The following is a 22,909-nucleotide window of genomic DNA, read 5'->3' as shown; positions in this document are numbered from 1 at the left end:
TTTATTCAATGTTAAATTCATGTTTATGGTATCAGTTTGTGTACAAGTGAAACAAGTTGCCTGTTAACCAAAACTATAGAATCTATCAGAGCAAACTACAGACTACAAATATGTGAATCGAACCGAATTAATACTTTTCCATCAACTGAAACCTCACATTTAGCACACCTGTAGCCACTAACAAGGTAAAGTTATTCACGCTAGAAACAGGCCCGGTAACGTACTCTAACGACTCGTGGTGCTTCATGTGCAACCCCACAAACACACAACAGCAGTAGGCAAATCGCTGCTGTGTTAATTCTTGACATCTAATTATTGGTTCTGTGTCAAAATGCCGGTGCCACCACGAATTAAGTTCAATCAGAAATTCCATGCTGCTAATCGGTAAAGACAGGAAAGACATCAATCTTACTGCTGTTGGACATTTCGTTGAGCACGGCTGCAGCTGAAACTGAAGCTCACTTCGTTTGTACCGAGTGGTTCAAATTAGTTGCAGATGACTTTGTGTTTTGTGAACTGATCTGTGTTCCCCACATGCACAAACAGCCTGACTGATAGATGCTGTTGTTGCTTATATTGGCCATAAATATAACTACTTGTGGTCTGCTGACTTATTAATGGAGAGAGGATAGAATATAGTCAATACAAAAACATGTAGTGATCCATGCTGGACTACTTCTTCCTCTTCCCCGGGGGGTTTAGGGGAACAAGGCTGCAGTACAGTTTTAAATCATTTAAATAATTTGTGAAGTGTGCAGATTGAAGAGGTCTCGGTCAGCTTTTTGCATCTTTGCTCGCCCCCGTCTTACTGCCTTGACCCGTCTGTGGCTCCGTGTTGATACTCAGGAGCAGCAGGTAAACACAGCGGAGGTGGAAACAACAAATGATTTCACCGGTTGGATTAATGTTGTGCAGTTTTTAAAGACTCAAAGTGGTCCCATTAACCTTTCAAATGCAAATTGGGAGCAGACATTCAGAAGGCAGGACATGAAAGCCGAAAGTTTATTGAAAAAGAGGCCTCCATAAACACTGTACATGATGTCAGTGATGTTTCTTAAGGTGTGAATCCCTGCTGAGTGCTTCTCAGTCACCAGCGAGGACCTCCTGATGCGGTCGGTGACAGTAGCGATACAAAACTGCTTGGCAATGATTTGTTGTACAGTCAAATCTGTCAGCCTGTGACATCGAGTGCCGGCTTTACAAGCTCGCCTCGGGTCGACACATCAGAACCTACAGCTTAGATAAAATGTGTTTGTGTGTGTGTGTGTGTGTGTGTGTGTGTGTGTGTGTGTGTGTGTGTGTGTGTGTGTGTGTGTGTGTGTGTGTGTGTGTGTGTGTGTGTGTGTGTGTGTGTGTGTGTGTGTGTGTGTGTGTGTGTGTGTGTGTGTGTGTGTGTGTGTGTGTGCCCTAAGAGCTCCCATCACTGCTACAGAGCACATACATTATAGTAAAAGGTTCAAATTCAGCTTTTTTTTTTTTTTTTTTTTCCCCTGGTCATTAATTAATAAGAACAGACTTATCAGCATCAACAATCATTGTCTGAGTGGAGGATCAGTCAGTCGGACTCCGCCTGTAACTGACATGATGCCAGAGGCGTGATCAGGTACAGGACAGAGCTGTATAGACAGAGATAAGAGAGGAGGAGGCTGGAATGAAACAGTAAGATGAGGAGTGTGTAAGTGGGATTGTTTGTTCAGTAATGTTCATAAATGTGTTTTTTTCCGTGAACTGTACTGAATTTTCTTTTTGTCTTTTTTTTTTTATTTCCGAGACATTTTCTGGAAAGAAGAATTACAGGAAAACAGAAAGTATGTTGTTGGCGGGTACACTTCACCCCGGAGGTCTCTGGAACAGGACCAGGCTGTAATCTGTTGCTGGTTCAGACTCTGTCAACCAGGTGATGGTCATTGAACCCAAAAGGCAACTGGACTTCCTGTAGTTTCTTTCTTCAATTCTCCAGAAAGAATGAAGCCTTTTGGATGAGAGGTGAATTATCTCTAAGAAACTAATAACTTCACTTAATAACATCATTGTTGAGTTTTTCCGATCTCACTGTGCACTGCTGATGGGGACAAAGAGACTTATTCAATTTCAAAATTCCCCCATGTGTCTGTCGTCCAATGAGCTCGAAGTTGTTCGTTTCAACTGTGGAGCTGTTACTGACTGAATATAAAAGGAATACTTCGTCTTTTAGTCAATCCAACGCCAGCTGAACGAGCAAAAATAGGAAATTTGTCTTCAGGCATCTTGCAGTTAACAGTAACCATCAGGAAATAGAAATAGATAGAAAAAAGTAATTTATCATCAGCGCCAAATTAGAGTTCCTGTCAGTTTTCTCTATTGTGCCTGTGAACTGCTGACAGTCAGTGAATTATTTAGAGTCACTCAGATGGTGCTTCAGAAAATAGATGTTGCTGTTCTACTTTTTGGGGTTAAACCGATCTTTTAAAGCGCACAACATGCGCCACGCGTGCCTCTTTGCGCTGTACCATCGCACAGGGATCTATTACGGGCCAACACTTACTTTTAATACGTATTTATTCCCAGTAGCATATTTTATATTTCTCACTACAGTGGCTCAGGGAGCTGCTGCGCTGTTTCCTTGTTTTACGCGATGACAATAAAGAGGCCTACTTACTTACGTTCAGTGCTTACTTTATGTAAGAAAATGCCCGGCTTTAAAAGGGTTTGTAACTGCAACGCAGCAGAATGTGTGAAAGGCCCGTTTGTGTGTGTGCGGCAGGTTCTTTTGTCTGACGTGCAGTCGGCCTCGCTGCTGCGCTGGTGTCGCTCTCCGGGCAGCTGCGTCTGCTCCTGCTTGATGAACGAGGGCTCCCTCTCACTCCTCTCACCCCTCTCACTCTTCTCACCCCTCTCTCTCTCTCTCTGTCTCACACCTTCACACCTCTCCCCCGGTGACCAAAAAGTTCTGCCCCGGTCGCCACGTTTTTTCCGTTTTTTCATCACCCCTCACGCCCTCCTTCACCTCCTTCTTCTTCTCTTCTACTTAAACCTAAGAACCCTCCATTTATCGCGCCTTCTTTAAATCAGTCCAACACTGGAAAAAAATTATGCTTTCAACCAAATAAATTTAAATAGTTTTTCTCAAATTATATTTGCGGTTTGGTAAAACTTGTGATTTGTTTTTTTAATATCAATCAAACATGTTTACAATGTAAAAAAGTTGATTTAGTATGAAGACCATTTTTCACTTTGTTACAACTCATTTCTTTCACTTTGGAAAAAAACAAATATTTACAGTTACATCTAAGTAAAGTTTTTACTTCAGAATAAACTAATATAAAAACTATAATTCTGTGACAAGCTAATTTATTAGCTTTTCTCAAGTAAAATTTTTGATTCAGGACAAACTATAATTTAACGACATCTTAAATACATACATTTTCTTGTTTTTACAATCGGACAATAGTTACCGATGTCGTTTTTTTTTTTTCTTTGTTGTTTTGTTGTGTTTTGTTTTTGAGAACAAACAGACCTTTCTGAGCAGAACATTCCTGTTGCGTTTGTTGGCAGATCTGCTCTGCAGCCCTGGTGTGTCCCGTTGGGCTTCAGGCCCCGGCAGATACGCCAGCGTGGAGAATAAACAAATAAACAAGCTACAGGAGCAAACAGAGACAAACAAACACGCTGTCTGGTTTTCCAAACTTCTGTTTTTCAAAGGCAAAATCCAAACCTTTGGAAAGGCGAGCCTCGGCTCGTTGTGCAGAGCGTCGTCGTAACTCGGCAGCAGGAAGCCGGCGGTTCGGTGTTATTTCAGTGAACGACGATCATTTCTTTGTCAAGACAAGATCCTGGCACGGAAAGAAACTCGATGTGGTTATTTTTAAATCACTCTGAAGGCCGTCTGTCTAACGCCCCATTTTAAAAAGTGTGTTTTTGCATGTTTATTGTTGGCAGGAAGGCCGATCTTATTACAGGTTATCGTCGAAGGGAATCCGCTCAAAATGATGATGTGTGACGAGCTTTGCTTGTGATGTTGTGAAAGCAGAAGGTGTTAGCGGGTGCTCTCCTCCTCACAAACCAACGGATGGAGAGAGAAGTGAAGCGGGAAGATTAAGGACTGATGCACGTACCGTAGGAAACCCTGTTCAGTCCATCTGTCCCTCCTTTGGTTTCACGCTGAGGTTTAAATCTCACCACTTGGCAGAAGTGTTATTGCGTGCTCGCTCTCTCTCTCTCTCTCTCTCTCTCTCTCTCTCACACACACACACACACACACACACACACACACACACGGGTCACTGACAGGATTTAATGAGGTCACAGTGTTTAAGAGTTATGTTCTCCTCATTGTCTGTCAAGTGTGATATGATGTTTGGATTTGAAAGATCTTTTCAGTGTGTCACGAACTAATCAGTTCTTTCTTCTCTTTTTTTTTTTTTTATTCTCTCCCTCCTGTAGGTGAGCTCCTCGCACCTCCCTCAGCTCTACCCGGCGTCTCCCGTTCCCACCTCCCTCTTCTCCCTCAGCCTCATCCCGTCATCCTCTGCCTCGTCCTTCCTCCAGGTTCTTGAAGGAACCGAACACCGCCATGTCTCTCTTCACCTCTCCTGCCCCCTTCCTCCTCCTCCTCCTCTTCTTCCTCCTCCCGCTGCCTCCCTGCCAGCCGGAGTCCCAGCGCGGTGAGGACGGCCTCGACTCGCACCCGACAACAATCTTCCCCCTGGCGTTCTCCCCCTCCTTCTGGCCTTCCTCGTCACACATTAACAGCACCGCGCCCGGCAGTAACGAAAAGTGTGGGGAGGTGGACGTGTGCAAGCCGGGCATCCTGCTGCCCGTCTGGAAGCCCATCCGACCCGCGCTCGGTTACCAGGTGGCCAGAGCCGTGATCTACTTCATGTCACTCATGTACATGTTCCTGGGAGTGTCCATCATCGCGGACCGCTTCATGGCGTCCATAGAGGTCATCACGTCCCAGGTGAGAAGGAGTGAGGATGGATTACTTTCAATAAATGATTAAGTACCTGAAATATGAATATTTTTTTAATTGTAAAAGAAGATTGCAGTCAAATAGATGATTTTCTTTGTGCAAAATATGAAATGTTTAAAATATTTAAAATAGGAGAGCGGAGGTTGCCTGGAGTTCAGTGGTTGCTGCCTGTTTCTGTCAGCTGTCAGCTGTCACACTTCTTTCACTCCCCTTCGTCTCCTGTTCTTTCTAACTGTCAAAAATCCTCCCATCTGAGAGACTTGAAGCAGGTATTTTGGGTATTTTTCTCCTTCCAGTTTTGGGTGAATTTGAGCAGATTTCTTTCATGGGAATTGTTTCATTTTCCCAGATTTGAACCCTATTATTTGGTAATTGGAATCAAATTTGCTCCACACACCTGGAACCTTTTCACTGTGTCACTCAAGTCAACTCGTTCCCTGGGCTCGACAGCTGCAAATCTGGAAGACATTTGCCGCTAGATCGCCCCGATTATGGTCAGCAGAGAGGGGAGGAAGTTAATGAAATGGTAGCAGAAGGAAAAAGGACAGCGTTAATGGAGGAAGCGGGCTGTTCAACCGTCCCTTTCGAGGTCAAAGTAAATGAAATGTCTGCGTGCGTATCCCACAATCCATCACTGTGACAGTCAGAGCAACATCTTAACTCCCTTGTTAGAGATCAATAGGTAATCCTATGTGTGTGTTTCCGTCTGAATACGTATACACGTACACTACAGGTACAGTTTGCATGTGTGAAGGTTTACTCAAACTAAAGTGTTGTTTGTGCCGCTACGTTTTTCTAATAAAATACCTTTTAAGATCTGACAGTAATGAAAAACTATATTACTCCAATGGAGGCCCAAGGTTGTATGTTGCTGAAAGATGACAGCAGTATGTGTGTGTGTGTGTGTGTGTGTGTGTGTGTGTGTGTGTGTGTGTGTGTGTGTGTGTGTGTGTGTGTGTGTGTGTGTGTGTGTGTGTGTGTGTGTGTGTGTGTGTGTGTGTGTGTGTGTATTTGGGCCAACAGGAGAAGGAGGTGACCATCACGATGCCTAACGGGGAAACATCAGTGGCGACGGTGCGAATCTGGAACGAAACGGTGTCCAATCTGACGCTCATGGCTCTGGGCTCCAGCGCGCCGGAGATACTGCTGTCTCTCATAGAGGTACACACACACACACACACACACACACACACACACACACACACACACACACACACACACTCACTCTATCACAGCACTAAATGTGAATGCACTGATGCCATCAGCTTTTCTCACATCCTTATTCTTATTTTTATCATCTGCTTGATTACTTCGAGCTGTTTGTGTGTAACTGTAGTTCATTTTTCTGCTTTTCTGTAACAGTATGCTTTCTGAAAATGTTTGCAAAACCACCCATGTTGTAATAGTTTCTTTTAAGAAGTCATTTTTCCGTCTATTGTTGGTGTAGATGCTCGTCATCAATGTCCTCCTCACACGCTGAATCTCTGCAGGTGTGCGGTCACGAATTCAAGGCCGGGCAGCTCGGACCCGGAACCATCGTCGGCAGCGCCGCCTTCAACATGTTCGTGATCCTCGGGATCTGCGTGTGGACGATCCCCAAAGGCGAGACCCGCAAGATCAAACACCTGCGGGTGTTCTTCATCACCGCCTTCTGGAGCATCTTCGCCTACATATGGCTCTACCTCATCCTGTCCGTCATCACCCCGGGCGTCGTGGAGGTGAGGCGGACGCAGGGATGTCGTGTTTCGACAGGCTTCGACTGATAATCTCTTCCCGCGCTGGGATGTGTTGATGTTTGTGTTGATGATCCGATCTGTGTGTGTGCGTCAGGTGTGGGAGGCCCTGGTCACCCTGCTGTACTTCCCCGTGTGTGTCATCCTGGCTTGGATCGCCGACCGCCGCCTGCTCTTCTACAAGTACATGGGCAAGCGTTACCGCGCCGACAAGCGCCACGGCATCGTCGTGGAGACCGAGGGCGACTTGACCCCCAACAAGGGCGGCATGGAGATGATCATAGACGGCAAGTTCCCGCTGAGAGGAGGCACCGTGGTTCCCACGGAGAACTGCGGAGGCGGCGCTCAGGACGGCGCCGCGGCCAACAACATCGGCGCGGCAGCGGGAGCCATGGCGACGGGAGCCGGGGGCAACCTGCCCCACTCGAACAGCGCTATGGTCAACATGGAGAGCAGCAAGGAGCTGGACGAGAGCCGGAAAGAGGTGAGGCCCCGGGGAGGGAGATGGAGATGAAAAGCGAATGCAGCGTTATGGAATATTTCATCTTTGATATCATGATATCAAACGTTGGCAGTTTTAGAGATGGTGTTATGCTGTGGCGCTCACTTTGACATCCTACTGCACCCACATGACCACAAATACACTTCACCCCCAGTGAAGTTATATGTGAGGGGCAACATGCAAAATCACCTGTCATGTCTTCTCTCTTAGTTTGTTGTTTCGGGGACATTTGAGACGTGAAGGTTTACGAGACACCAAAACACTGCAGAGCGTTTAAAAATACTCACAGACAACTCTGGAAAGTTGTTACTGCAGCAAATTACGTTCTCTACTGTTGCCCCGATCGTGAGATGAATAGCAGAAGGAAAGTGTTCAGCATTGTGTGCATGTATAAGTGTCTCAGACGCCCAACATGAACATCTCCTCAACATGTAGTGGCAGTGATGAAGACAGCAAAGAATTGTTTTTAATTTCACACAAAAGCCGGAGAATCTAAACTCCTTTAGTGACACTTATCTCGGCATATCGTGGTTTGTAATAATTCTGCAATCTCATTTCCTGCGGGGGTTTTTTTGTTGGTGAAAAATTGCAGTTCACATAGAAAACACAATTTCTTTGCTGATGTGTCCTTTCGGATAAGAAACCCTGCAGGAGACGCTAAAAGTTGCAGATAAATTTGATGAACGGCTGCGGTTTAGATTCCCGTATCCTAAAGAGAGGCGCGCTCGCTTTGTTGTGCGTTTTATATCACTTTCTTTACTTGGCGGTTAAACTCACTCAGAAAACAGCTGCGTAGAGGCACAGGGAATAAACATGATAGTGTTCGCATTCACACCTGTTAATAGCCTGCTGTCAAAGAGAGGCGCCTACTGCTGAAGAAAAGAAACCGTTTATAGAGGGAGTGTTTCTTTATCTGAATGGAGGGTTGAAGGACAGCTACGATCTAAATGCTGTGCCGATCGGAAAGCCCTCTTCGGGAAACTTTGAATGGGCGGTATAGAAACAATTTACTGGACTTGACAATGAGGAGTTTTAACGGTAGTGACAGAGAAATAAACATGTGAAAGGTTAGACTGAACATAAGTACTGAGTACAGTTAGATGTTACTATTCGCACAATGTTTTGCTCAAATGATCTTCAACCCTCTTCAGTTTCTGAAGATGTGAAAGACTGGAAAAGCACTCATCTGATCGTTTTATGTTACCTGAGGTTGAAAGTGTGAAAAAACACAAACACACCTGCATAGTTTCTGAACATGTGTGTAAAATGTGATTCTTCATGTGACATTACAGCAGCACATACATTCTGATGCATCGTACAGCCCTGAATTTATCACTTTTTTTTTTTTACATAGCATTTGTCATCGACCGCTGACAGCCATTACAGGTGTGAAGTGCAACGCCACCCCTGCATTTTTGCTATTCGGGGTGACTGTGTAGGCAAAGACTTAGTTTTAAATGTGAGAGGAGGCTGAGAGCAAACACAGCCTGCAGGCTTTACTTCCTCTCACAGATGTTTCATTGAATTAAAGCTGTCGCACTTTCAGGAGCTCCTCACTCACTTCCCCATTAGCAGCCGAGATGTCATCCACTCTGAAACCAACGCCTGTACGCACAAAGATGGCCTTTTCTTTTCTGACCGCACACACACTTTCTAAACTAACACACAAAACACACACCACTAAACCAGTGTGTCCCAAAGACGGAGTTCCCTCGTCAGGCGACGCGGTGCTGCAAGATGAAAGCGTATGATTCGTTCCTTTATTGTGCAACATCATAAAAAATATACAACATGATATTAACTGCATGTTATGTTACATTTTCAAACACCAAAGCCAGAAGATAAAAGCGATAAATATTCAAATCGCTGCATCAAAACAAAGCGTTTAATGTGACAGCTTCAGTTGTTCGGTTGTCTTTGTAAACACGAGATCTGTCTCGGTAAAACAGAGCTCAAAGAGACGCACACAAAAAAAACTGCTTCGCACATCTCTGCTGAAAACTGAACGATTTTTAAATGTCGTCCAGAGTCCGTGTTTGTACGGTCGAGCATGTCGGCGGCGGTGTGCGTTTTATCTGAAAAGTGTGTTTTTGTGTGTCCTCTCGTGTTTCCTCCAGGTGATTCGTATCCTGAAGGAGCTGAAGCAGAAATATCCCGACAAGGAGTTGGACCAGCTGGTGGAGCTGGCCAACTACTACGCACTGCTGCACCAACAGAAGAGCAGAGCCTTCTACCGCATTCAGGTAACACACAAGGTTGTCGACACGTCGGGGACATAAACTAGTTCAAGGACTTCTTTTCACTTCGTTTTTTTCCTCCATCTGTCTCCCTCCAGGCGACTCGCATGATGATCGGAGCCGGCAACGTCCTGAAGAAGCACGCGGCCGACAACGCGCGCCGCACGGCCGTGACCGACGAGGAGGCGCCGGAGGAGGAGGACGCCGGCGTGTGCAGCCGCATCTCCTTCGAGAGCGCGCACAGTCAGTGCATGGAGAACTGCGGTGTTCTCACCCTGGCTGTGGTCTGCCAAGGTAGCGAAAGGAATAAACTCACAAGCCAATAATGACTTCAATTCAAGTCATTCACATTTTTATTTGTGTAGCGCCGGATCACAACAGAGGTTATTTCACCGAACACGTTAAAGTCCTTAGAACTGAACTTTACAGCTTCACACAGAGAAACTCAACGATTCAACAACTCCCACGTAAGTTGGGAGGTAAAAACACCCATTTAACAGGAAGGAAAAACCTCGGAACAGAACCGGGGTTCGGAGGTGGACGGAGCATCTACCTCGACCGGTTGGGTTTGAGGGGAGAGCAGAGAGAGAAAAGGACAGAATAGAGATACAAGACATGAACTGCTGGTGGGGGACATCACATCTCATGGGTTCACAATAATAAGTTGAAAGAGGGAGAGATTGGTGTGGTCTTCAAATTAATGTTCATATTTAAACTGCAGTAGATTTTTATGTCTTGGATCAGTTCCATCATTTTATCCTTCACTGAATTTGAAACACCTGGATTTATTCTAATAACTAATTACTTAACTCAGGTTTTTTTTTTTTTTTTTTTTTTACAGAGTACTCCACTTAGCTTGACACTTCTATAACAGAATATTCACAATGGATAGTTGAAATCCAGAAACCTCGTCTCTTGTCTTTAATTCCACACACTCAGTCAAAACCTCGTTACTCAACCACTGAGTGTTCAGTGAGACAGCTGTAGCCTCAGGCTGTTGGCTTTAGACATTTTTTTCTTGTGTTTAACTTGTGGTCTGTAGTCAACCAAGTGTTTTATCAGCGTTTGTGCTGCCACACGGGCTTCATGCAGCTTCTTTCCACATTTAAAACAGTTCACGTGAAACATTGGCGTCACCACTTCATTTGAATTTGTAGGCCATCTATAGGAAAGTCTTATACACATCAAAAGACCGACAAAGTTTTATCTGCAGTCCGTATCAAAGGAAATTTCACAGTTTATTTTATCGCCATAAAATGGTTTCATGCACAGATGCGGTTCATTTCTTAATAGTCGGTTTTATTGGTGCTGTTTCAGGGGGTCTGGGAGAGAACACCTTCTACGTGGACTACAGGACCGAGGACGGCTCAGCCAACGCCGGGTCCGATTACAAGTTCAGCGAAGGAACCCTGGTGTTCAAACCGGGAGACACTCGCAAAGATATTAAGGTGAGTTAAAGATTTGCGTCTGTCAACAAGGTTTTTGTTTTGTTTCAAATTCAAAAATTTATAAGCACTTATTCGTATGATTATGTTTAATGGTAAAACAACTTTTTTTGTATCCTTTAAAAAAAAAAAAACATGAACTTATTTTTTAGCAATACAGTTTTTAATAGAAACACTTTGGCGTTATTTTGACTACAAAAAATGATGACGACTAAATGTTTCAGTTGGACAGTGTTGTGAGTACTTAAACGTAACCATGAAAAAATGTGAGTAAAAACGTATTGAAGAGCTGAAACTTCTGGTCTTATAACTGACTGCAACAGTTTACTCATTTTTTTTAATCTCTGGTTGCGTCTTCTCAGTTATTCAGATTTGTTCCTTTTCTCGCATCTTTGTTTTCGATTGTTGGCCAGAAGATTCAAAAACATCACTTTTAGCTTTAGGAAATTGTTGTTTGGTCTATTGTTCGCTCTCTTTCAAACATGGCAGACTTACTTTAACACGACTCTCTGCTGTCTTTCATAACGTGAAGTTTGTGAGGAGTTTTAACAGGAAGGGAACCCCACTATTAAAAAAATCCATTCACGTTTTTTGGAGATGAGATTAAACTTGAATGACCCCTGTGGTGAAAATGTATAATTAGTTAATCCTATACATTTTAAAATAGCTCTGTCAATTCAAAAATTCCCAAAAGTTTGGTGTTAAAAATGTCTGAAACTGAAAGATAGGGAGTTTTTAAAAAAAAAAAAATTATTGAAGCACAGCCGCCAGCAGATTTACAAATCAGATGATGAGATAAAAAATTAAAAGTCACAGCAGGAGAGACAGAGAGGGGCTGAGGAAAGACAGATGTTGAGATTCAAGCAGTGGGTAGAAACAGACTACTAACTCTGCTGCTGTAACAGGCATGTTAGCTGAATGAATGAATAATGAATGAATGAATGAATGGCCACGCAGGCTCCTCAAATACACTAACAGCATGGTACTAAAAATCCACGAAGAGCTAAACATCTTTAATTGTAAGCTTAAAATGTTACTAAAGACTAGCTTGTGTTTTATTCTCAATTCAGTTCTGCTGTTTACCTTTAAAATTGGTTATATGTTTTTTTTCTTCATATTTCTATGGCCTTGTTAGATTATGGCTGCTTTAACTAGTCAGAAAAATGCCTAATTGTTTAAATGAGTTCAACAAGAGTTCAAACACTCGTCATATCAGCTACTCGGACCAATACTTGTGGTGTTGTTTAAAACTGCTCTAATCAATACATGTTAGAATAACCCAGAAAATGACTATTCGTCTCTGTAGTCCCGTTCAACGCTGCTGAACTTCATAGCACTGTTAAACTCATCGTTTTGGTTTTATGGCCCTTCAACGTGTGTTTTGTTTTCATCTCACTTCACTCGTCAACCCAGTTTCCAGAAAACAGCTCTAAAAGAAACCCACTTAAGACAACCCACCCAGCACACGTAAACAAAGTCCCGCTATTTTATGATGCAAGAAAACAAAATGATACCGTTTTGCTAAAAAATGAAGCAGACTGTGTACTGGTCTGTCTTAATGTTCATTTATCGTAGCAGGGAAAACATGCAAGATTTAACAAGGATGTCTCATTATTGTTTTTGAACTCATCCTTACGTCACTGCATATTTACACAGCATTGCACAAGAAATAAATCTAATTTTATTCCAAAATACAGCTATTTAATGTCTATAAGTACTAATGTCAGTCATGAACTGCTGCTTGGGGACATATGCAGAAAGAAAGAGAGCACACATAATGGGAGATAAAAGAATGAAAAAGAAAATCAAGTAAAATAAAATCTCATTTCAGTTTTCAAGATTTCACACAAGAAGCAATTTTCTTACTCTTTTTTTTCATTAGTAGTTCACAAAGAAGCCCAATTATCTTTTAGAAAAAAGGATCTGGCTTTTGTAAGTGGCTTTCTTTTATGTAGGTAATTAAATAAAATGAGGAAAGGATCAATTGATTTGCTCAAATCGATCCGATACTTTAAAATAATTCAACAGTGTTACTGTAAAAGGTTATTTTCTTTTTTTTTTATCGGTCCAATTAAAATGCTTCAAAGTTCACTGGCTTTGATTACAGATCACCAACTATTTTTCTCCTCTCTGAACTCGGGGTCAAACAACATTTTATTCTCACAATTAAACCTTGAATATTATTTTAAAAACTCACTATTATGAGACACAGTAAACCGGGTAATCTCCGCTCACATTCAAAGCCTGGTGAAAAATCAAAAGACGTGTGGAGGCTGGATGAGTGTTGAGTGATGCAATAGTCCGAAGAGTCACATGAAAGGAGCGCGGACGTTAAATAAAGAGACTGTATGAATTGGACTGAAAGGATGGGGAGTCGCTGAGTGTGCCAGGACATCACAAAAGGTCAGTGTCATCCATTTCAGCAGTGAACCTGCTGACTTCACGGAGCGCTGTGCCGGTCAGAGATGAGCAGAAGGGAAACCAATTAAAGTTGAATACTTCCCTCCATTTTCAAAGCTGCACGAGCTCCATCATCACCACGGCCTCATTAAACAAAAAGCTGACACAACCAATGAAAGGTCTCATTGTTCTACCATAATTGCCATGTCATGAAAAGGACACAGTCATTCATTTGAGTCATGAAAGATAGTTATGAATGAGTGAATTTAATTTGCGAGGGCGGTGCTGCAGTTTATTTCAGCCTAATTAATGCAAATGATAACACGTGCAGCCTACAGATTGTGCATTTGTTTCAATGTGTATGGCACAAAATATCGTCTTTCTGAGTGCACTGTTCTCCTGAAAGAGGCATTGTAATAATCACTCATATTTTTTCATATATAACAGCTTTTTAAACTTGTTTTCTTAATCCAGGTTAATTGTTCCGTTACTGCAGTGTGACCAAACGCTCTGTAAATAAACCGCAGTGACGGTCAGAAGGTTTTGAATGAAATGAAAATGAAATTAACTGCCGCTACACATTCGCTGATTGAATGATGATCCGTGCTGCATCTTAAGTAGGCTGATTTGCACCGTCAGTAACTGAGATGAGCCAATCAGTTAATGAGGAGAGCCACTGTTCTGTTATATCACTCTAACGGATCAAAACCTCTCTGGGTCTCTTTCATTAGTCAGTTAGAAGTTTTATGATATCTGAGTCATCATCACTTTGCACCCATGTTTTTTTACACTAAATAAATAATGTAATGATTTGGTTTGCGGTTAAAGCTGACTAAAGAGATCCAGCGACAGCAGCAACTGTTCCATGATACATGGGGGGGTGTTTGTTTTCTTCTGTTTGCCATTAATTCATCTCTAAATTTGGTGAAATCAATGAAACAAATCCGATCGCTGACACTCGGCTTGTTTTTCGTCCGAGAAGCACAAACTGAAGAGAAAAAAAAAGACGTATTTTGCCGAAGTTGTCAAATAAACATCTGAAATTATCAGGCGATTGAATGCATTCAGTTTTAATTTCCTGTCGAATATATTTCCACCCCGGAGCTGTCTTTCTTGAAAGGACTCCTACTCATGCCTCATGATTAGAGATGAATAATTACAGATGACTGACATCCAACATTTTATTCAGCTTTTTCTGTCCTTTTTCTCTGAAGATAGCTTTTCGAATGCGTGCATGTCTCACGTATATCACACACTGGCTCTGACATCTAACAAATATAAGAAAATGTCTCTCCAAAATGAAATAGAAATGCGAAATTATAAAGCAGGACATGTTTTTTTTCTTTTATGTCTGGAACGTGTCTGAGAATCCATCTTAAACTGCAGATATCACATATTAGCACCGTGTGCTCTCCGTGTCAGGTGCTTATGCAGAGGTCCAGTTATAAGCCACCGGCTGTTTCAGGGAAAATCTTCTGCAGAAAGGAAAGAGGATGTGACACTTGAGTCATTTATGCCTCATTTAAAAAAAAAAAGCTGAGCTCCAGCAGCGTGGAGCCTCCAGCTGTTATCACAGCTGCAGCCGATCTGCTGGCTGGCTGTGATTGCTGAAGCTGCGGCCGGGGATATGGTCTCTGCTTGGACAACGAAATCTAATTTGTGGCTGAGGATATCTCAGTTGGTGGCCGTGCTCTTTAACGCTCCATTAGCCAAGAGAGCTTGTATCAGATGTGACAGTTTAAACCTGGAAAACAGAGGCCTCGAGTCAGGACAACCGCCACCATCACAATTAAAGCACATGTGCTCTTTTCCTTAAATCTCCCTGAAACACAAACTTTATGCCCTTTTTAGATTTTATGTCATTTAAGTTTGTGAAATATTTGATTTTATTCTTTGTCGCGATATTAACCATTAAATAAATTACACCTCTTATGAGTAAGAATATGTATGCAGGAGCATCATTTTCAGTAGTAGACCCTTTAAAGAATATACAGTATGTACAAAATATGATAATAGTTAAGGTGTTGTAGTTCCTTTTGTAGAAAGTAAGCTGCTCTGTTCCTCTGAATTATTATAATAGTCAAATGACATTGATAAATTCAAATCAAGACTTTTTTTTTTCATCTAAAAGTTGAATTTAGTTATCAATCTAACTGCTGCCAACTCACACTGAGGTCACATGATTTAATACTGTATCATGTGTCTCATATTCTGATTATTCAACGACCCTCTCTGCCTCCAGGTCGGTATAATTGACGACGACATCTTCGAGGAGGACGAGCACTTCTTCGTCCGTCTGCTGAACCTGCGCATCGGCGACGCCGAGGGGATGTTCGAGAGCGACGAAGCGGGTGCCGCGCCTAAAGCTCGCTTGGTGGAGCCCCTGGTTGCCACGGTGACCATCCTGGACGACGACCACGCCGGCATCTTCACGTTCAGCGAGCGCATGTTGCGCGTGAGCGAGAGCGTGGGCACCATGGAGGTGACGGTGGTGCGCAACTCGGGCGCCCGCGGCACCGTCATCCTGCCGTACCACACCGAGTCCGGCACCGCCAAGGACGGCGAGGACTACGAGGACGCCCGAGGAGAGCTGGAGTTCACCAACGATCAGACCACGTGAGTTTACTTTTAATCTGGCATGTACTTAAATACAAATTTACTTGACTTGAGTATCTCCATTTTACTCCACAAATACTGTACTTTCTACTTCATTACATTTTTCTGACTTTAGCTTTAGGCACTTTCCAGATTACAGTTTTTTATGTCCAGCAACAACTATGAATTTTAACATTAATTTTTCCCAAATAAACTTTTTAAGTATTACATCTTCCTTTATCAGCTGAAAAGATTATCATACTTTTTCGGTTAAATAAACTATTAAAAAAAAAAAAAAATTAAATAGTTGGAATCGCTGGTGTTGTGTGAGCGTATATGTGAATGGGAAATGTTTTATTGAAGTACAGGACCTGAATACTTCCACCACTGAACTAAACATATCGTTTTCTTTACACGTAATCAGGACTCTTCATTTCCTCGTTCTCCTCCCAGACAATCTGTGCTCGATCTTGTTGGAAGTTCAGTGCCTTGTTCAATAGCATGATGATCGTCCTTATTGAGGCACCGTTAAAGCTCCGCTGATCCTATTTTCAACAACAATAATGGATGAAGTCACAGAATTATCCTCCAATTATGACGTAGCTTTGATCATTCAGTTCCCTGAAATTCAAACCAACTACGCGTCCATCTTCTCGCATGGATGGAAATTGAATGGCTGTTTCTGCGTGTGACCCTCAGTCGGGTGTGAAGTGTCAGAGAGGCAATCGAATATTTATGGTTTCAAAAAAAAAAAAAAAAAAGATTTTGGATCGTGTTCAGTCAGGTAAGAGATGTCTATTCACTTTAGATTAATTAATTATTTCACAGCTCTTTGAACTCCAGCTGCAGCATCTTAAACAGTTAGAAAACAAATAATCTGTCAGTTTCAGACTTCATCGCTCGGCATGTTTTACACCCACAAGAAGGGATTAAGATCTCTTTAAGGTTGAATAATTCTCCCTGGGTGGGTGAAACAAAGATACTTGCATTCACTACGAAATACACATTCATCCCTTCATTCATACAGAACGAATGTTTTAGAGAGTCCTGAGTGAAGCCGAGGCCCCGAGCCGAACCTCCGGGCCGACGCCGGGGCAGATTAAAGAATTAGTGTCAGTAAAATGAAGCCAAATCTGGCACTTTATTTACCACGCTGTAGTTGGCGCTGTGTGTTGGTGTAGCAGCATGACGCTCCCCTTTACGACGGCCCACAGTGCAGCACTTTGTCCACCAGTGGAAATTAAAAGTGCGATTTCTGATGTTCGCTGTTGCAAAACTCAGACTGCAAAGAGTCGCAGAGCGGAAAGCTTCTCGTTTTGTAGACAGCTCCGACCGCCCGACGACAAACATTGTGGTCAGCAGATCGTATCGGCTGTCTCGAATCAATCATATTTTAATGAGTAAGTTGATATCAGGCCAAAATTGAACTGCTCTCTGGGGCCGGCGGCGGATCGAGTTTGATTAAAGGCTCATTTTGGTTTTTATGTTTTATGTTCGTGCACGTGTGACAAACTCGGGTGGACTGCTGCTCGTGCGATATTGCTTCCGGCAGCTGACGTAGACCGGCGGGTCGGCTGACTGACGGAGACGTGGACGAGGTGAGACGCGGCTGCTGATGGAGCTCAGACGAGTTTCTGTGATGATGGAAACCTTCTTCATTCTGTCGCAGCCTCAGCGGCGCTTTGAACTCGTCTGTCGAGGAACGACGTATTCCAGCTTGTTCTTCGTCTCGGCGTGTCCGAGCGCGTCACGTCCCTCTGCAGCAAAAAGCTCAGAGGCGCAGGGACACACACACACACACACACACACACACACACACACACACACACACACACACACACACACACACACACACACACACACACACTTCTCCACCTCTTGTGGCTTTCTTCAGCTTCTGTGCGGCTGCATTCAGCTTGATTACTACGCTACACCTCCAGATGCAGCTTCGTAGTGGGAACAACTGCTGTGACTGCACTTCCACACCACTTCATGTCTCCGTCCGTACCCGTCCGTCTCTGTCCTGTGACGAGACTTTATAACGAGTTCCTTTTTTTAAGCTCCTGTTGACCGCAACGCATCATCGGTCTGCTGCTGAAAACTTTATCTCACATCTACCTCCGTCCTTCAACTGGTTTTTCTTATTTTCGGTCCATACTGCCGTTGCATTGCTCAGAAACCTGTTTTTCTATCCTCCACATAAAGTCTAATGTAGGTTTTTATAACTGTCATCAACCATCTCACCACCTCCCTCCTTTGTTTTCTGTCATTTTCACGCCACATTGCCGCATTTTCCTCTTTTCCAACTTTTTTTTCTTCTCATTTTTCACTCTTTGTCTCACTGATTTTCAGTTTTTGCCTCAGCGTTGGTCTCCTCTCCCTGTTTAACCCTTAATTTTGGCTGCGCTCACGAATGTACCCTTTATTTCGAGGCTTTCTCTCCTCCTTCTTCCATTTGATGTTTCTATCAGCATCCATTTATTTTCTCCCTCACTTCTTTAACCACTTTTACAGACCTCCTTTCCTCCCTTTCCTCCTCTCCAACCATTTCTTTCTCTCTCTGTCTGTTGTCAGAGTAGATTTTCCTCTGCCTTCACTGAGCCACTCTCTGTGTTGACATTTCAATCCGGGACTCCTCAGAGACACTAGCAGGTCTTGTCATCATCATTTCACCTTCACTCCCTCTCCTCTAATAGCGAGCCGTCCCCTTCCCATACCTCCGACGGTATTATTTTTGAAAAAATTGCTGTCTGACTCACTTTAACTTCATCCTTTTCTTTCCGTGCTATCGCTCTTCGTTTTTCCTCGCCTTCCTCACCTTTACAAAGTAAATCCCAGCAGTTACTGCTTATACATGTCTGGTTCAGTTACCTGCAGAGGCGAAATGATGAATGTTCAGTAAAACACTTTATGATAGTAAATACAAATCAAGCCAGCAGTACCTCAAGGCTGAGCTCCCACATATACACAGTATTTCAGATATCTGGCCTTTATCTATCACGTCTTTTCAATGAAAACAAGCACATATTTAAATCTATTTAAACCTAAAAGATTCAATTAAACTGTAATAATCTGTCACAAAGTCCGTTTGTGTGACTTTAATCGTTTAGTTCTATCTGAATCTCTTTTTCTTTCTTCTTCTTCTGTTTCTGCTTTAATTTTCAAAACTTTTTTCCATTTTCATCCTCGTCTCCCACCTTTTGACTGTTATTGATTTTATGTCCTGTCAATGCTTCCGGCTTCCCTCTGCTCTGATTTACACAGCAGCTGATCTTGATCAGAGACAACAGGAGGGAAACCGTGTGTGTGTGTGTGTGTGTGTGTGTGTGTGTGTGTGTGTGTGTGTGTGTGTGTGTGTGTGTGTGTGTGTGTGTGTGTGTGTGTGTGCGTGTGTGTGTGCGTGTACGTGTGTGCGTTACCAGCACATCAATTACAAGGGCGACCTGTGGTGAAGGCCATGCGAGCGCTGCATTGCCTATTGATGAAATGCTTTACTTCATTATGTGCCTGCAGCTGACAGTTTGTGTGTGTGTGTGTGTGTGTGTGTGTGTGTGTGTGTGTGTGTGTGTGTGTGTGTGTGTGTGTGTGTGTGTGTGTGTGTGTGTGTGTGTGTGTGTGTGTGTGTGTGTGTGTGTGTGTGTGCGTGTGCGTGTGCGCGCATGCAGTCAGACTCTCCAGGTGAGGATAGTTGATGATGAAGAATATGAAAAGCATGAAAACTTCTTCATTGTATTGGAGGAGCCCCGCTGGCTGAAGAGGGGAATCTCAGGTACGTGAACACACTGTGTGTTTTTGTTTGAAAGGATTTTAATCTGGTGTGATTATTTTATTTGGCAAACTTTAAATCAACCACATTTACAAGACACGTAAAACGGGGAATCTCCACTTGTTTCGTATCAAAGCTGGCACTGAGTTTCTAATTCATTCATTCTTCGATCAGAAAGTTGCTCATAAAACGCGAATAATTTTGCCCGGACCAAAAAAATTGCTTTTAGCTTCTGTTGGTACCGTCTCTGCTGAATGTTTGCTGTGACTTACGACTCTTTGTTTTCCTTTACAGCTCTGCTGCTCAACCAAGGTAAGACCATCTGAGTATTCCCTTTGTTTCAAACTGAGGAGCTAAAGTTTGATTTTATTTGCCAGGAAATCTCTGCAGGGCTGCAGCATTTTATCAGCTGATTATTTTCTGGATGAATTGACTGCACAATGTAGAATCTCCCAAAAAATAATGGCCTCCACAGTTTCCTTAGTCAAACCTTTGGTCCTGGTTTGCCTAACTGTCTAAAACCCAAAGATATTCTACGTGTAATGATTAAATAAAAAAAACAGACAGTAACAGGTTTGGTATTATTGGTTGAAAACTGACGTAAATATTCAACTATTAAAAGAGATTCTGAATTATTTTGATTTCAGGTTTAAATCTAGTGCTGACGTTTGAAAGCTACTTCGACCTCCATCTCAGCGTTAACACATTCAGAAAGAGATTGATAAATTCATGCTGACTCAGCGCTCCGTCAGTCTCCTTGCTCCGCCGCTCTTACTGTTGATTTAACGATCCTGCCAGAAAAGGAAAAAAAAAAAAAAGCACTTAATAGCAAAAGCCAACACTTCTGCACAGCGGGCAACCACTTAACATGCACTACATGTCGGTGGGCTGTGGAGGATATGTGAGGACGTACAGCTCCTCTTATTCACACGGGGAAATTATTTTGTGGTTAAAACTCAGGAAAACACTCGCTGTCGTCAGCGGTCGAATGTGTGAAGGATTGATAAATTGTAATATGCTAAATAGGCATGAGTATGCAAAAACAAATTCAAAGCTACTGTTCTGGGAGGTGAGATGGAGTTGTTTATGTGGGGGCTCATGTTTACCTCTGTGGGAACACATGGAGATGATGACTGGTGATGAGAGCAGAAGTGTGTTCAAAGACCGGAGAGGAAAGTTAGCAGCAATCAAATGCTGCATTCGTTTGAAATTGGAAGGCAATTTTTTGCAATTTACTTTAACTTTCTCATATTGTGGGTCTATCGAAATGTAAGTATTCGGAGAAGTAATTTGCTTCCATCAGCAGAAAATCTGAACAGATGCCACAGTTTCTTTCAGCTGCTGTAGTTTGTCCTGCAGCTGCTCAGGTTCTCCTTTCAGCCAGGACGTTGTTTACTCTGCACCGCATTATAATGGCCTGGCTCACATTTCTGGCAGGGGAGCGATGGCTATTTGTCTGTTTACATCTGGACCAGAGCAGAACTGGCCTCTCTGAATCTCAGGAACCAGGAACATAGACTTTTTAAAAACAATGAAGAGCGCCGGTGTTGCGCTGATTTGGTGACCCATTCGATTCTGTGACCTGACTGTATAAAACATGGACGTAGCCTCCAGGTCTGAAAAGTGAAGCCAAGACGGAGGTGCCTTCAGCTGCAATACCACCGAGTGCCACCAGGGGTTGGCTCCAAAAACGGCTCCATAGACTCCCATTCAACTTTTCTCACATCAAATACAAAGTCAATCATTTTTTTCCCCGCGAGTCATCACGGTGTCATTCGCTGAAGTCACTCCTTCTTATTCGTTTTCTGGCGGTTCATCTGAAAATTATTCAATCATTATAATTCGATATCGGGTTCTCTGAATGTGATCGCTTCTGGCTCCACAAAAAACAAACGAAGACGGTGACGGCGAAGATGTCAAAGCGAAGGCTTCAAAAACAGCAGTTCACAGACCAACGGTGGCGTCACTGACAAAAAGTTAGCTGTGAAAATATGAATGCGTATCCATGTTGACATTTTCCAGTATTCAGAACACGTCTCGCTTCCACCTTCGTCTCGCAAACCAACCGTGCAGCTTTCAGCTCAAATGATTCACGATTAAAAGGCGGCGGAGGCAGAATTTTAGAGGCTAAAAGATCAAGGGAAAGTGAACGGAGGGCCGGGAGCCCAGCGGTCGCGATGACTCACGATAACACTCGTCGCCCTCGAGGGGATTTCTCGTTCAACTCGCTCCTCTTCACAGCAGGGGGGGCCGATCCCTGCGGGGCCCCCTTCACCGGGGGGGGGGGGGGGGGCTGAAAAAGTGTTGATGCTTACGGGAAGCAGCTGAAGTGAAGCCACGAATAAGTGTGTCTGTTCAAGCGTCTGAGTGTGTGTGTGTGTTTATGGCAGCTTGAAATAGTGTCGGTGAATACTGCAGGGACTGTTTTGCCGTATGCTGCTTTATTCTCGTAATTAGACGCAGGCCGCCTGAACAGGAGCTGTAATCCGGCTCTCTTTTGGTCGTCGGTCTCTCTGGTCGAGTGCTTCTGAAGCTCTTTGTGAAGCACCAGACTCTTTGGTGGAAAAAGAAAGAACGTTTTTTTTTTTTTTTTTTTTTTTGGTTCTAACAAGAACCCTGATTGACTCTCGTTATTTGAGATGAAGTCTTTCTTGGTGGAGCTGCTGATGCTCTTCTGTTGGCAGCGGATCAGGAACACAAACCGGGCCACATCTCTTCTTTCAAGGTTAATCTCTCTCTCTTTCTTGTGGGTAGTTTCGAGAGGCACGAAGTTAAGCTTTGTAAAAACTGTTGTTTTACGTCATTTAAATATTCATGTCTGACGCTGGCTTAAACATTTTTTTCATTTGTTTCTGCTTTTCCACCAAAAGACCGAGCGCCTTTAATTTCCTTAAAGAACTGATATCCGTTAACCTTCCCAGGGGATCAAGATTACTTTGCGCTTTGATTTGCGTTTTCAAGGTCGAACCAAAGAGCAGGAAGATCAAACAAATCAAATCAATCAATGTATTAAAGTTGCAATAAATCTCATTATCTACCCCCCCCCCCCCTCAGAGGGGGCAGAAGGGCAGATGAGCTCTGAGGAAGAGGAGGCCCGGAGGATAGCCGAGATGGGGAAGCCGATCCTGGGAGAGCACAGCCGCCTGGAGGTGGTCATCGAAGAGTCGTACGAGTTCAAGGTTCGTTCGTTCCTTTTTCTGTGTACGTCCTTTTGAGGAACCGTTAATCTCCATTCAACCACAACAAGTGTATAAAACCGGATTAAAACAAATAAGATTGA

At 43.2% G+C, this 22,909-nt stretch overlaps 1 protein-coding gene across 6 annotated transcripts in view; it reads left to right on the top strand.

Annotated features, from left to right (window-relative positions):
- The window catches only part of slc8a2b (solute carrier family 8 member 2b), a 106,819-nt gene that overhangs the window by 76,620 nt on the left and 7,290 nt on the right, over nucleotides 1-22,909 (top strand). For 3 of the 6 annotated variants that reach the window (XM_069718275.1, XM_069718272.1, XM_069718274.1), the window contains 11 exons: nucleotides 4,423-4,939; nucleotides 5,975-6,112; nucleotides 6,442-6,669; nucleotides 6,782-7,168; nucleotides 9,304-9,429; nucleotides 9,522-9,717; nucleotides 10,741-10,871; nucleotides 15,511-15,884; nucleotides 19,529-19,632; nucleotides 19,924-19,941; nucleotides 22,684-22,808. In XM_069718275.1, the coding sequence (XP_069574376.1) occupies nucleotides 4,553-4,939; nucleotides 5,975-6,112; nucleotides 6,442-6,669; nucleotides 6,782-7,168; nucleotides 9,304-9,429; nucleotides 9,522-9,717; nucleotides 10,741-10,871; nucleotides 15,511-15,884; nucleotides 19,529-19,632; nucleotides 19,924-19,941; nucleotides 22,684-22,808 (2,214 nt within the window). In that variant the 5' untranslated portion in view covers nucleotides 4,423-4,552. Of the gene's footprint in view, nucleotides 1-1,771; nucleotides 1,987-4,422; nucleotides 4,940-5,974; nucleotides 6,113-6,441; nucleotides 6,670-6,781; nucleotides 7,169-9,303; nucleotides 9,430-9,521; nucleotides 9,718-10,740; nucleotides 10,872-15,510; nucleotides 15,885-19,528; nucleotides 19,633-19,923; nucleotides 19,942-22,683; nucleotides 22,809-22,909 lie in introns of those variants that run through there. The other 3 variants (XM_069718277.1, XM_069718273.1, XM_069718276.1) reach the window with 2 other exon arrangements.

The sequence above is a fragment of the Brachyistius frenatus genome, unplaced genomic scaffold (assembly GCF_029030835.1).
Source record: "Brachyistius frenatus isolate BFR_SWC_R1_liver_20210118 unplaced genomic scaffold, ASM2903083v1 Contig_189, whole genome shotgun sequence".
In the NCBI taxonomy this organism is placed as follows: domain Eukaryota; kingdom Metazoa; phylum Chordata; class Actinopteri; family Embiotocidae; genus Brachyistius; species Brachyistius frenatus.
Note: the sequence above shows the minus strand (reverse complement) of the source record. Positions and strands in the feature narration are given on the sequence as shown.